Source organism: Stylophora pistillata, chromosome 7 (genome assembly GCF_964205215.1).
Source record: "Stylophora pistillata chromosome 7, jaStyPist1.2, whole genome shotgun sequence".
Lineage (NCBI taxonomy): Eukaryota > Metazoa > Cnidaria > Anthozoa > Scleractinia > Pocilloporidae > Stylophora > Stylophora pistillata.
Genome location: NC_142525.1, coordinates 25,282,318 through 25,296,308, shown reverse-complemented (window position 1 = coordinate 25,296,308; position 13,991 = coordinate 25,282,318). Strand labels below are relative to the sequence as shown.

Genomic DNA, 13,991 nt, shown 5'->3' with positions numbered 1-13,991 from the left:
GTTATCAGCCTCAGCCTTCGGCTTCGGCTGATAACACTAACCGAGACCTTGATTATTCCGCATATCACAAAAACCGAATCCAATAATTGTTTTATTGTATATTCTTTTAGTATTTTCCGAATCTTTATCTTCAAGTAATTTCTCAATTTCTCGCTTGGTCGATGAAGCGAATCGAGAAGCCATTCTTACTTCGCTGTCTGTGAACTTGACATTGCTCCACCGGAAATCATGCATTGCGCGCGCAACCTACAGATTATTCACTAATCTGTAGGTTGCGTTATTTCCCAGAATTAACTGTAGGCGTTTAGCCAATGAGAAGACAGAGGGTGACTACAATGTATAATAATAAGATTAACATGACAATCTTAAATTGAACCTTTTAGATTACCCGGAGCAACTTGAGAAGCTGATCAGACGAGAGTACAAAGGCACTGTACTGTGTCCCTTCCCTTGGTGTGAAGATGAATTGCAATTCGAACTGTCCAAGATCTTTACAAGACTGACGATGGTTAGCCGGGAGATAGAACGAACGAAGTTAACAAATGACATCGTCCAAATGACTGAGGTCTATAGACCAATTAAGAAATGTGACTGCAAACGGAAATGTGAATGTGAAAATGAAAAACCAAGAGTGGCGTTGATCGAGGGGCTACCTGGGATGGGAAAAACCACCTACTGTCAGAAGCTTGCATATGATTGGTCAGTGGGGAACATTACAACTGAATCTTCTTTTCCTAAACTGGACTTACTTCTTCGGCTGACTTGTCGTGACATAGAGACTGACAACATCGAGGCCGCTATCGAAGCTCAGCTACTACCAATTGATGTAAACAAGAAAGACAAGGAAATTTTTTTCCAATTTATTCGCCGAAATCAATCTAGAATTTTGTTGGTGCTGGACGGCTTGGATGAATTACGAAGTGATTTGTTTGAAAAATGTTTGCCTTTGATTAAAGGAAAAGCATTTCCTTTTACCTTTGTTATGTTAACTGCTCGACACGAGGTAGGGATGAAAGTTCGACGACACTGTGACGCGCTGTTTGAGATTGTAGGCTACACCAAAGACGATGCCGACAGTTACATCAAGAAGTACTTCAGAAAGCACGAGAATCCAAGTCTTGCTGAGGCACTGATCAAGGAAATAAGCAAGGACTCACAGCTCAGGGAATTGACTGCCTATGCACTGAACACAGCTCTTCTGTGTCTTGTTTTTGAAGGTACAAATGGAGTATTACCTTACAACAGAACCATGTTGTATTTTGAAATTGTTAATTGTGTTCTTAGAAGTTATCGTATAAATAGATCAATGAAAAGAATCTCTTTGGACGACAAGAATCTCGTAGAGGAGTACGCTGACCCGCTAAATCAGTTGGGAAAGCTGGCCCTTAAAGCTCTACTACAAGATCAATTAGGTTTCACTTTAGAGGAGCTGAAAAATCAAAATCAGTCAACCGAATTTCTTGAGCTTGGATTTCTTTCTCGGCAGGCCAGTAAGAGCAGAGACAAAGCGAAACCGACTTACGCTTTTATCCACAAGACTTTTCAGGAGTATTTCGCCGCATTCCACATGGCGCATGAGTTGCTAACTGCTGACGGGGACAAAACCGCCCTGCTGAAACAACTTAGCCCTATTTATAGGTACTGGCAGGTGTGGAAGTTTCTCATCACAATGGCAGCAAGTAAAAGTGATGATACAGCTGACTTATTGGTTTCGAGTATATGCGCTTCCTTTCAGCATGAAACACCTGACCAATTCTCTAGCGATACTAACTCTTTACGTTACGTCTTTGTTTGTGAAGATACTAACTATGATTGGGAGTTAGAGCAACCGACAATGGTACGCTTTCCAGTTGACGAGCAGTTTTCGTTCTTATTGAAAATAGTTGATGCTATTATTCAATGTGAACAACCTAAAAGTGAACTTAAACCTTACCAAATCAAGATGGCCGGTAGGCTAGGACGCTGTTTTCCCAGGAATAGAATAACAGTGAAACATAGTGGTTCGGGCATTACCTTTGACTGTCGATTTCCATTCGTTTTCTCTGAATATCTAAAGGCCAACTGCAAACTGAAGACATTAAGTTGGCAAAGCGACGTATCAAATGCAAAATTAGACGTATCAGTAGTAGCAGCACTTGCTGATGTCCTAAAAACAAGTGGTACTCTGTCGGACTTATATTTGACGGACTACTCGTACATCATAACTCCAGCTCTTCAGGTGAATCACACGGTAACGCATTTAAATGTGCGTAAAGCCAGACTAAGGGATGTGGGAGCCAAAGAACTCGGAAAAGTTCTCCAGTCAAATGACACTTTGACCCATTTGTGCGTAGCTGATAGTGAGATAACACCTATCGGAATTGAAGCCTTAGCAGAAGGTATGAAGTCCAATGAAGTATTGGAGCACTTTAATATCGGGAAGAATGGGATTGGTGATAAGGGAGCCAAAGCACTCGGAATACTTCTCCAGTCAAATCACACTTTGACTCATTTGTGCGCAGCTGATAATAAGATAACACGTATCGGAGTTGAAGCATTAGCAGAAGCGTTAAAGTTCAATAGAGTGTTGGAGGACTTGAATATCGGACAGAATGACATTGGTGATGGGGGAGCCGTATCACTTTCACAAGTTTTGGAGTCTAACCGAACTTTAAGGTGCTTAAATGTGAGTGGTGACAGTTTACATGTGCGTATTGGTGGTTGCGGGATGAGAAGTATACTACACGCTCTCCTGTATAATAGTTCGCTGACTTACCTAGATATTCATGGACATGGTTTTAATGACTCATTACTAACAGAACTTGGAAAGGCTCTTCAGTCAAAATGTTCTCTGACTCACTTATGCCTGGGGAAGGCGGACTCTTTTCCCGCATCTCGCTTTGGTGATTCATCAGCAGCAGCGTTTTCAAAGGCTCTTCAGTCACATGACACTCAGCTGACCCGTTTAGATCTACGATCTACCTCAATCGTCTCATCATGTGTAATAACCTTAGCAGAGGGTCTCAGGGTTAATGGCACTCTTGAACGTTTAGATTTGAGTGAAAACGACATTGAAAATCGAGGCGCAGTAGCTCTTGCACAGGCACTGAAAACAAATCAAACCCTGACGCATTTGCAGCTGAGAAGAAACCGTATCGGTGATGACGGAGCTAAAGAATTTGCAGAGCTTCTTCAGTGCAATAAGACTTTGATGTTTCTTGGCTTGTTAAGGAATGTGATTACTATGCCAGGAATAGACTTCTTCAAGGTTTTGGGCGGCCGATTGGAATCGCAGCTAGACTTTGCTTCGGGTGGCCTAAAGTGGATTAGGAATTAATGAGCGTTACCTGCCCGTATAATTTCTCTCACTGTTATTATGTTGGCCCAAAACAGAACTAAATGAAAAGATTTCAATTTCGAAACTAGGGAAAGAAGATGGTTACACGTACATACAGAGTACTCTGAGACACACTACTGGCCAACTGAGACTATGATCATACAAGCATCACAGAGTTTTGGTGTACCATAATAAGAATTTGGTTTTCCGGTTTTTTGCTTCCAAATGTGAGGCCCACCCGTGTGCAAATAGGTAAATAATCATTTTATGTTTCTCTGATTCATGAATTAATCTCAAAACACTGAAAAAGGAGAGACTGATAGTGAAAGAGCTGATTCGTTAAGAAATCTAGTTATAGTTATTTAGTGATAGAATCTGAGCAATGCTAAGTTGACGACGAGTCAATCTTTGTGATAAACTTATCAGCTTCGGGAAAGCCAATAAATGGAAATTGTCTCTTAATTCAAGTTGTTTGTATGTCTGCCTCACAACTTAGTTCTCATGATCTCATTTCTATTTTTTTCTCTTGGTGTAACCATGCTGGGTTTTGCTTGAGGTTTCTACTTGGGATTCCCGTGAACTTCATGCAGTGCTTGCTCTAGCAGTCTGGGTTTTCTTTTTTATCATTACAGAGCGAGAGCGTTCAGAAATAACAGTGCGTATTTGAAGAGAGTTGTTCATCTGTAGAGCAACTTTTAATAGTGAGATGTAAGTAATCCGACATTTCTTTGGTTTTCTTCTACTACACTGTGCGAATATTTCAGAAAACTCGCGCCACCTTTTAAACCAATCAGATTCAAAACTAAATAACCAACCGCGACTTAGTCACTCGCATTATCCCGCGCTTCTGGCAGTATGCTTGTTTGTACTTTGAGTTCCCATTGGATGTAAGAGAACTATAAAAAGTTTTGACTCCTTCACCGGCTGTAAACTGTTTTAAAAGTAAGTATTCGAGACTTTTTCATTGATTCTATTCATCAAATCAAAGCTCACGTGTTTTGAAACCGTTGAGGAGGGGGTTGATTGTGAATGGTCCCTTTCGTTCACGCCAATTAGCTCTGGCAAAAAGGATGGCAGGCGGCAGGTTTTACTAGCGGCTCATCGCAGCGGAAATCCGAACTACACGAACTTTTTGCTGAGTTTGGTTCGTAACTAGAAGTGAAATTAACAAAACTGATCTCAAATCGTCACGCTCATCCAGGTTCATGCAGCAGCCAGCGTCTCTGTCACGTAAAGCAATGTGTGTCGTCTCGGTCACAAAAGTTTGATCGGAGGGGAAGGCGTGCAGCGTCCACTAAACACTCTTTTATACGTTTTACCAGATAGAATGTGACAGTCATAATCGCATTATACGCCGATCATAGTAACTCAACTCTCCCCCCCACCTCCCCTTCCCAGGCAAACCAGCAGCAATTAACTGTCGACTGTGCTCGGGATGGGAAAGTGGAACCTTCCTTTGCTGGGGTGGGGAATTTGGACTGGAAGTGACAAGTGTTTCCATCGAAATACATGTGCTTTATCTTTTAATATGGAGGTGTTTAAAGGTAAAAAGGTCACTTTCGAGCGCAAACAGCTCAGAAGAAAAGGTCTCCAAGGTCCGGGTTTTAAAGCTTGGTCAATGAGTAGAAAGTCACGGTCTCCTATTAAGATTATATTCAGGATTTTTATTATTTGTATAGCGCATATTTCTTAAAATAATCATATGCGCGGAACGATTCCTCAAAAATATTAAATCTAGTAGGAGAAAGTAATTACAGGTAATAATAAATGCATTAAAATGTAAAGTTCATCAATCAATCGATCAATCAATACTTTATTTACCCACGTAATGTCAATGAGCTCATAGAGCTCGTTCAAAATACGTACGTGCCAATTTATTAAGCCTTGTGATCTGTACTGTAATAAACATGAAATAAATAAAATCTATTATACATCAGTAATAGATGAAACAATGTACTAAACTAATCATATATCTCAGAATAAAGGTAAGTCGTTCTAAGAGATTATAACCTGTTCATAACCTTTTGGTGTTCAATAATGTCTTTAAAGTAATAACGGTGCCTGCTTGTCGAAAAAATAAAGGCAATCTATTCCATGATATTTGAGCAGTATTCGTGGCCGCGCAGTCATCCACTGTCTTCTTAATTCTTAACATACTTCCAGCTTATAGAATACCGTTACTACTATGCCTCGACAGAGGGAGAACCTCTACTTAATCCGAGAGATAATTAGGGGCTAATTCCTTGAAAACTTTAGAAGTAAAGATTAGAATTTTAAAGTTCTATGCGCGAGTACAGCGACGACCAGTGCAGCTTTATAAGTACATTTATTGGAGTGACATGGCGGAACTTTGGCACACAGTAAACAAGCCAAGCGAAAGCGTTCATAACTCGTTTCAGTTTTTTTATCTGATATTCTGAAACCCCTTAAAACAGTCCATTACAGAAGTGAAATCGACTTGTGATGAAAGCGTGAATAAGTTGTTAAGGGTACCCCCTTTAGAGGTATTTCCTGATGTGGAACATTAAAAGCAAATTTACACAACTCGCATATAGCATTAGCTAGTCTTGGCGGGTATTAGTAATAAATAAGTAAATACTACACATTGTAAGCTAAAGAGATTTCATTACTACAGTATTACTGGGGTTATAAGCCATGCATTAGTTTACTACATTATAAGCTAAAATATACGTACGGTTGTCATACAAATTAAATACATAAAATTACTACTGAGTTAAAACAAGACATAATAATCAAATACAGGCAGAGCAGACTGGAAAGTAGAGAGGGGAGAACTGTGGCATACGGATATGAGCGAGGTACTACAGCTATAATATTCGATAATCATTGGTATTGAATTTCAATATTAGTGAATGATAATAATAATAACAATTATAATAATTTAATATTTATATTGCGCAAATTAACATGTGGATATGATCAAATGCGCATCACAATACTTTTCGGGGGACTTTGGCCGGACTGCATCAGCAGTTTACAAACAATCGAAGGAAACTTATTTAAAGATGCCCCCTTCTCCCCAATTCCCAGTAAACAGGCCAGACAACATCACAGTAATCTCGTGAGTGGATTCTTCAACGTCCCCTGCCTAACCAAATTAACTAATAGATGCAGGAGACGGGACCTACGGTTTATTCGTCCTTATCCAAGAAGACTAGAATGTCTATCCATTTCTTGATTATATAGAAAGGTAGCGCATTCTCCTCAGTTATTTTGAGACCTTGAGTGTTGGTCCGGCCGGGGCTCGAACCATCGACCTCGACCTCCCGCACAACAGTCCAGCGCTCTAGCCAATTGAGCTAACCGGAATGGGCGTCAATATAATAGTACTCAATCCCAGGTATAGTCAAAAGCAACTTATGAATATTCCTTTTAAATGCTCTTTTCGTGAGCTTACGCAAATCAGGGTTTAGACCGTTCCATAACCTCGTACCAGACGCAGAGAAAGACTTAACTTTCACATGCAATCTAGATTTCTGTACATAAAAATTCTCTGTGGAAGAGAAACGCGTGTTATATGTATGGACGTCAGAAGAATTAATAAAAAGTTCGCGAATATTCCTAGGTGTAGAGCTCGTAGAAACGTCATGCATTATGGCAGAAACGGTTTTAAAATAGAGCATATTAATGGTAGGATACTCGAAGTTTTAAAAAGGGGGATAGCATGAGAAATTTTGCTGGAGAAGAAAATCAAACGGAGTGCACGCTTTTATAAGGTGAGAATCTTTTTTAAATCACTCTGAGCTGCCTGGCCCCAAGCAGCTATACCGCATCCTCGGAGACCCAGGGGCTGTGAGTCGATTTCAAGTTAGGGCGGAAGAGCCCCTGGGGACATTATCTTACAAGACTAGTTCCAAACGGTCGCAGGCGCTCTGGCATCTGATTGGTTCCAGAAAATCTTTGTGTTTTTCTGCCAAATCAGAGCGAAGTGTGTTTTAGACTCCTTTCGTGTGTTTTAACACGGCTATATACAAGAAGCTTAGTTGTTCGCCATGTTTGTTTGGGCCGTACGACGGAGCTCTGCTCGAGGTGAAAAGTTCCAGTCTCAGCACACAATCGATCAGATTGTCCGCAAAAATCTCACCGGAAATTATACTGAACACTTTCGCAGGTATCACAAGAGAACGTGTTTAAAATTTTGCGAGGTTCGTATAAAACACAATGGTTGCAGGCGTTCATATGTCGCTTTAAACGTTTAAACGAGATGTAAGCTTAAATCTTTCTAGATTTTTTGTATAATTTGCTGTGATTGAAACTTTGCCAATCCCGTGAAGTTATTTCGTCTCATGGGCCACGCAGGTATGTCGAGGAACTGGCGTTTACGCTTACGTAGCTTCCTGTGTGCGCCAAAATCTAATCTTCGCTTTGTAGTAAAGGCTTTCACAATATGGCCAAGGTTGCAGAGAACGTTAAGTTTGTGGACGACCTCCAGCAAGCGCTTAGAGAAAGCTTAGCTGTGTTTCCGGTCAGCTGATTAACATCTGAACAAAAACTTATTATCGAGAACATCGTGGGAAGGGGAGATGTTTTCGGACAGTTACCGAAGGGGTTTGGAAAGAGCTTAATCTTTCAACTGCTTCCTAGAGTGTTCAAATTCTTGAGCTCGAAAGGCCACGGATTCTCTTCTAGTTCCTTGGTCATTGTCATTTGACCTCTTTTGTCGATTGTTGAAGATCAGGTTAAATACCTTTGATCATTGGGAATCGATGCTGCTTTCATGGGGGAAAACTAAACCAAAGACCAAGAAATATTGGATGGAAAGGGTAGGTATGTTTTATTGTAAATGTCAGCTTAGTACATGGTCATCTACCCACATCTAATTTACAAATGGTAAACACCACAGCGTACACTATTGAGTTATGGATGCACGCGGGAGGTTGCTAAGCACGAAAGAAGCGTACTCAATGGTGTACGCTGTGGTGTTTACCATTTGTAAATTAGATATGGGTAGATGACCATGTACTAAGCTGACATTTACAATAAAACATACCTACCCTTTTAATCCAATATTTCTTGGTCTTTGGTTTAGTTTTCCCCCATGAAAGCAGCATCGATTCCCAATGATCAAAGGTATTTAACCTGATCTTCAACAATCGACAAAAGAGGTCAAATGACAATGACCAAGGAACTAGAAGAGAATCCGTGGCCTTTCGAGCTCAAGAATTTGAACACTCTAGGAAGCAGTTGAAAGATTAAGCTCTTTCCAAACCCCTTCGGTAACTGTCCGAAAACATCTCCCCTTCCCACGATGTTCTCGATAATAAGTTTTTGTTCAGATGTTAATCAGCTGACCGGAAACACAGCTAAGCTTTCTCTAAGCGCTTGCTGGAGGTCGTCCACAAACTTAACGTTCTCTGCAACCTTGGCCATATTGTGAAAGCCTTTACTACAAAGCGAAGATTAGATTTTGGCGCACACAGGAAGCTACGTAAGCGTAAACGCCAGTTCCTCGACATACCTGCGTGGCCCATGAGACGAAATAACTTCACGGGATTGGCAAAGTTTCAATCACAGCAAATTATACAAAAAATCTAGAAAGATTTAAGCTTACATCTCGTTTAAACGTTTAAAGCGACATATGAACGCCTGCAACCATTGTGTTTTATACGAACCTCGCAAAATTTTAAACACGTTCTCTTGTGATACCTGCGAAAGTGTTCAGTATAATTTCCGGTGAGATTTTTGCGGACAATCTGACCGATTGCGTGCTGAGACTGAAACTTTTCACCTCGAGCAGAGCTCCGTCGTACGGCCCAAACAAACATGGCGAACAACTAAGCTTCTTGTATAAAGCCGTGTTAAAACACACGAAAGGAGTTTACGACACTTAATCCAAAAGCGCTCTATGGTCCATGCGCTCTATTCCAGCAATTGTCATCCAGACACCTTAAAATGTATTGTCCGGTTTTTAAGAGTTTCAGTAGATTATAAGTGAATTAAGAGGTTTGACCGTTTAAGAAATTAAAATTCGAAACTTGTTCGCTGATCCCATTCATTCAGCTCATGCGTGAGGTTTTTTTAACTGTCAACGTAAAATGGAGGAACCGTCTTTGAAACCTTCGGGGAAGCTTTCCCCGGGGAGTTAAATTTAAATAGTTCCTTTTAATTTTGTTCCCGCTCGTTAGTTCTGGCGAAAGGGATGGCAGGTTGTAGGTTTCTTTCAATGGCAGCCTAGCGAAGCGGAAATCCGAAATACGCGATCTTCCAGTTGTAATTTTGATCAACAATCTGCTGAGATTTTTTCCACCAAGGAGCTATGAATCTCGCTTCAAAGAAGATGAGGCTAGTCATGTAGTGTTCGGTGGGAATCTAGGCAGTGGTTCAACGATATGTGAAAATCAGGCGATCATGGTACATGCGACAAGATTCCTGAACAGACTTGCTCCTAGTCTCTGCTTTCTTTCATGTTGGTCTAAAATGAGTGAGTGAACAGAATAAGATAAATGCGTGTTTAAAGAATAATGAAGTAGGGCGCGCGAAGCCTCGTACTAAACGAATTCGATAGTAACCCATCAAGCCGAAAACGTATGATGGCGTATCGCCGTAGGTACGAGGTGCCACTTAAGGTGGCTGAACACAGTTTTCGCGCGCGTTTCTGCTGATGCAATTAGCGCGCGCACAAGGATTGCAAAAAACAAACATGCCGTCAATAGAGCGGTTATTTTATTTACTCAACACGTATCCGCACTATCTGTGCTATTTTTCTCTATAGTTAGCACAGTATATTGAGAGCTTTAATCTTTTATTGCAAAGATATGTTAGAAAAGCTAACGGTGCAAAGAACCCAGCAATTCTCAGCTTTTTCGTCGTTACCGAAAGAACCAAGTCAAATGCAGCGCATGCGTAGTAAGTAAAAAAATTGCGACTGAATGAAAATTGCTTTCTCGGAAATATGCCTATTTCTTGAGAACCACTCATTAGAATTTCACGAAATTTGGCACGAAAATACTTTAGGAAATAAGGGGATAATCAACAAGGGATAATCAAAAGGGATAATCAAAGATCTCTCTGTTAAATTGTCAGCAAAATGGTGTTAACTTGTGAGTATCGTTACAAGCTCGTTGCATGTAAATTATAAAGAAAATCTAATAACTAGATTTTCTAGAAAGAAACAAAACCGATTTTAATCGCCTATTTATATCTGTTCATGTCGCCATGGCAACGTCACATACGTCAGCTTAACTATCGAAAAAAGAAATTTTGTGTTGTTAATTTGCTAGCTGCCAGTTTGGTGACCGAGAGATCAAGGGTTTTGGAGAAAATGGTGAAAGAAACAAAGGTATCAAAAACTGTGTTCAGCCACCTTATAGCATTCGCGGACAACTGAATCCGGGAACGTCTACATCTTAGCATTGCTCTAGTTCGTCGGAAGTTTTAACACAACGCATGCGCAACACTTGGACATAGAAACACATTAAGCTAGGAAAGAAATCAAAGAAATCTTAACAAAAATCATTAGCAGATTCTATTCAGGAGTTGTTCTCAACTTGAGTGATAAAGAAATCGTGTCCGTGAGACTTAAATATGCTGTAGATTTTTCGGAATAAAATCTGTTCGGTGAAAACACGGATACGTTGTTGTAAACATAAAAGTTCAACCTTACTTCGTTTAAGAGTTTAACCTTAACCTCATTTCGTCTAGTGACCAGAAAGTCACGGTCGCTTACTAATAATAATGATATTTATCATTTGTATGGCGCATATTTCATAAAATAATCCTGTGCTCACATCAATTCCTTAAAATATTGATACTAATAGTAAAAACTCATTACAGATAACGATAAATGCATTAAAATATAACTTCCGTCAATTCATTAAGCCTTGTGATAAATACTGCTGTAGTAAACATTAAGTTAATGAATTGATAAAATTCCACATCAGTAATCGATGAAATAATGTAATAAACCAATCATATATCTCAGAAAATAAGTGAGTCATTATGAGAGATTATAAACTGTATGTAATCTTTTGGTTTTGATAATTTCTTGAAAGTACTAACGGTGGCTGCTTGTCTAACAAATAAAGTCAGTCTATTCCATTTCATTTGAGGCAGCATTCATAAACGCACAGTCACCCAATGTCACCCACTGTCACCCATGGTCACCCACTGTCAGTTCTTAGCTCATAGAATACCGTTACTATTACGGCGTAAATTATACCTTGGCGGTGAGAGAACTTCTATGAAATCTGAAAGATATAAAGGGGCTAATCCTTTGATAACTTTAATACGTAAAGATGTGAATTTTAAATTCAATGCGGAAGTGCAGCGGAAACCAGTGCAGCATTTAAAGTCTCTATGACACTTATTTTTTTATTATTTTACATCAAAATATGATTATAACATAACCAAAGTAAAGCGCGCGCTCTGATTGGTCAATTTAGCGTTCCCCATTTGCCCATGGGTGTACCCTGCTGACGTGAGCAAATGCAAAGACTATTTTTCCGCGCGCGCTTGTTTTTTCTGGTCGCGTAAGATTTGTTAAATAAACGGGAACTCTTTAGCTACAATGTATCAATGTTATGTTATAAAACAAATGGTAAACACCACAGCGTACACTATTGAGTTATGGATGCACTTGGGAGGTTTGCTAAGCACTCAAAAAGCTAGAGTCGCTCTCGGCTGTCGCCTCGAGCGACTCTCACGCTTCTTTCGTGCTTAGCAACCTCCCGCGTGCATCCATAACTCAATAGTGTACGCTGTGGTGTTTACCATTTGTTAACTCTAGAACATATTCTAGCAACATTAGCGGTATTTTACCGTTCTCTGAATTTTTATCAAGCGCTATAATACGTAGATAAAATGTCTGGCCGAACAAGAGGGGACTGGGCGTGGTTACGTCACAGTAGTAAGCATGTGTTCTTATCAGTAATGGAGTTGACAAGTCATCAACCAAATTACAAACTTAGACAAGGGAGTCAGCAGACTTGTAGGTCGGACAATTTGCAGGCTCGGATGTACAATTTTTACCTTTCCTTTCTTAATCAGACCTTGTTAACATGCACATTTTGTTTCCCAATTCAGACCTTGTGACAGCTCTTTAGAGAGATATTGCTTCTAAAGTCTCGAATATTTTCGTGATTACATGAATAAAGACAAGATAATTTTCCTCCATAAGAGAACATAATTGAGAAAAAATATGTTGTCTTGATTTTGAGATGCATGCAACAAATCCGACAAATGAAAAAGGTACTGCATAGGTCTGCTCAAATTATATACTCAGTGACTTAAATTTAACCGGTGTAAATGACGAAGAAGCTGCTGACCAGCACTTTAAAAATGGCTATTTATGTTGAAGGTTGTAAAATTTGTGCTCACGCTTTCTCGCTCTGAGATGTGAGTAAAACTAGATCGAATTAAGAATGCTAAAACTTGTATTGATTCAACATGAGATTTACTTTTTTAGCCGTTATGGTTCAGCATTATTAGCATTAATGCGGGATAGGTCTGTGGCCCATAAATATCGTGAAAACTCAGAAGGGAACAGGAAACCCCCTGCTTTAGCGGAAGACGTCTATGAAGCATAGCTCGACCTTATTGAAGGCAACGTGCAAAGCGTTCTGGCTCTAAGGCATAACTGTAAAACGACTGAAATCAGCGGTCAAACGTTGGGCATGCGCGAGGGGATCAATTCTGGCCAGCTGCGCACAAATTTTAAGCGAAGACATAAAGAATCAAACGCTGTTGCAAAAGAAGTGAAAAAAAATTGAAACGTTCATAGAAATCTGTAAAATGAATTAAGAGTAGAGAAAAGAAAAAATTGAGACTTTTCAGACGCAAAGCTTTTTCAAGTACTTTATCATTCTGTTTTGAGCTTAACTAATCATTTTGGACCAAATGTTATTACATTATTACTGAGGAAAGCTATCTCACTAAGGACTACAACAGACGGGTACACTGTGCTATTAAATTGCCCTATTAGTGCTCAAGTTGGGTTGGTCAATAACCAATCGCAAATGAATTCAGGGAGTAAGTTTCTAAACAAACTGTTGTGCTGCGTCGGTAGGGCTAATAAGGTAATCTGGTTTTATCAACAGAGTTAATAATATAGCTGTCGTTTCAAGCTTTAGCCCTTCGTCATTCGCTCTGACGAAGGGCTAACGCTGGAAACGTGTGATTTTAAAACCCCTTACGGTGGCCAGTTAACATTATAAACTCAGTAACCAATCACGTTCGAGAATTCTTTTAATGTTTTGATCAAAGGGTTATCGTCACTGAGACCCTCATTTGACCTGTCACGTGACCATATGTTCGTAAACACAAGTCGATATATTTTTATTAGCACTACGGCACGGGCAGCGAAGAGTGTGAGAATTATTGTGCCTAGACTACTAGTAACCTTCGGCAGTATTTGATGCAACTAGATAGAGTCTGAGCCCAGGTGGATGGGGAAGTAATTTTCCTCCTGGCAGTGTTATTTTGGAATTAATTAACTCATCGCGGTTCGTTGATTCCTCTTCAATTTTTGGAACTTTTATTTCCGCTGCATTCTTACATAGCTCCAGTAGTTCTGCCCTTCTCTTACTCTTACCGTTAATCGAAATCTGAATATCTCTTTCTCTTAAAAACTTTTGAAGCTCAGATACTTTCATATCGGCAAAGTAGGCATAGTTCGCTGCCTTGCTGAAACGACTTCTGTTCCCCTCAGCCTCGTCTT

General features: G+C 39.9%; 1 protein-coding gene across 1 annotated transcript; it reads left to right on the top strand.

The window, feature by feature from the left end:
* Window positions 1–355: 355 nt before the first annotated feature.
* On the top strand, window positions 356–3,778 carry LOC148727232 (uncharacterized; the record flags this gene model as incomplete). The annotated part of the gene is made up of 1 exon (XM_088728640.1): window positions 356–3,778. A coding segment is annotated over one exon (2,961 nt), but the record flags the coding sequence as incomplete, so codon positions are not given.
* Window positions 3,779–13,991: the final 10,213 nt, after the last annotated feature.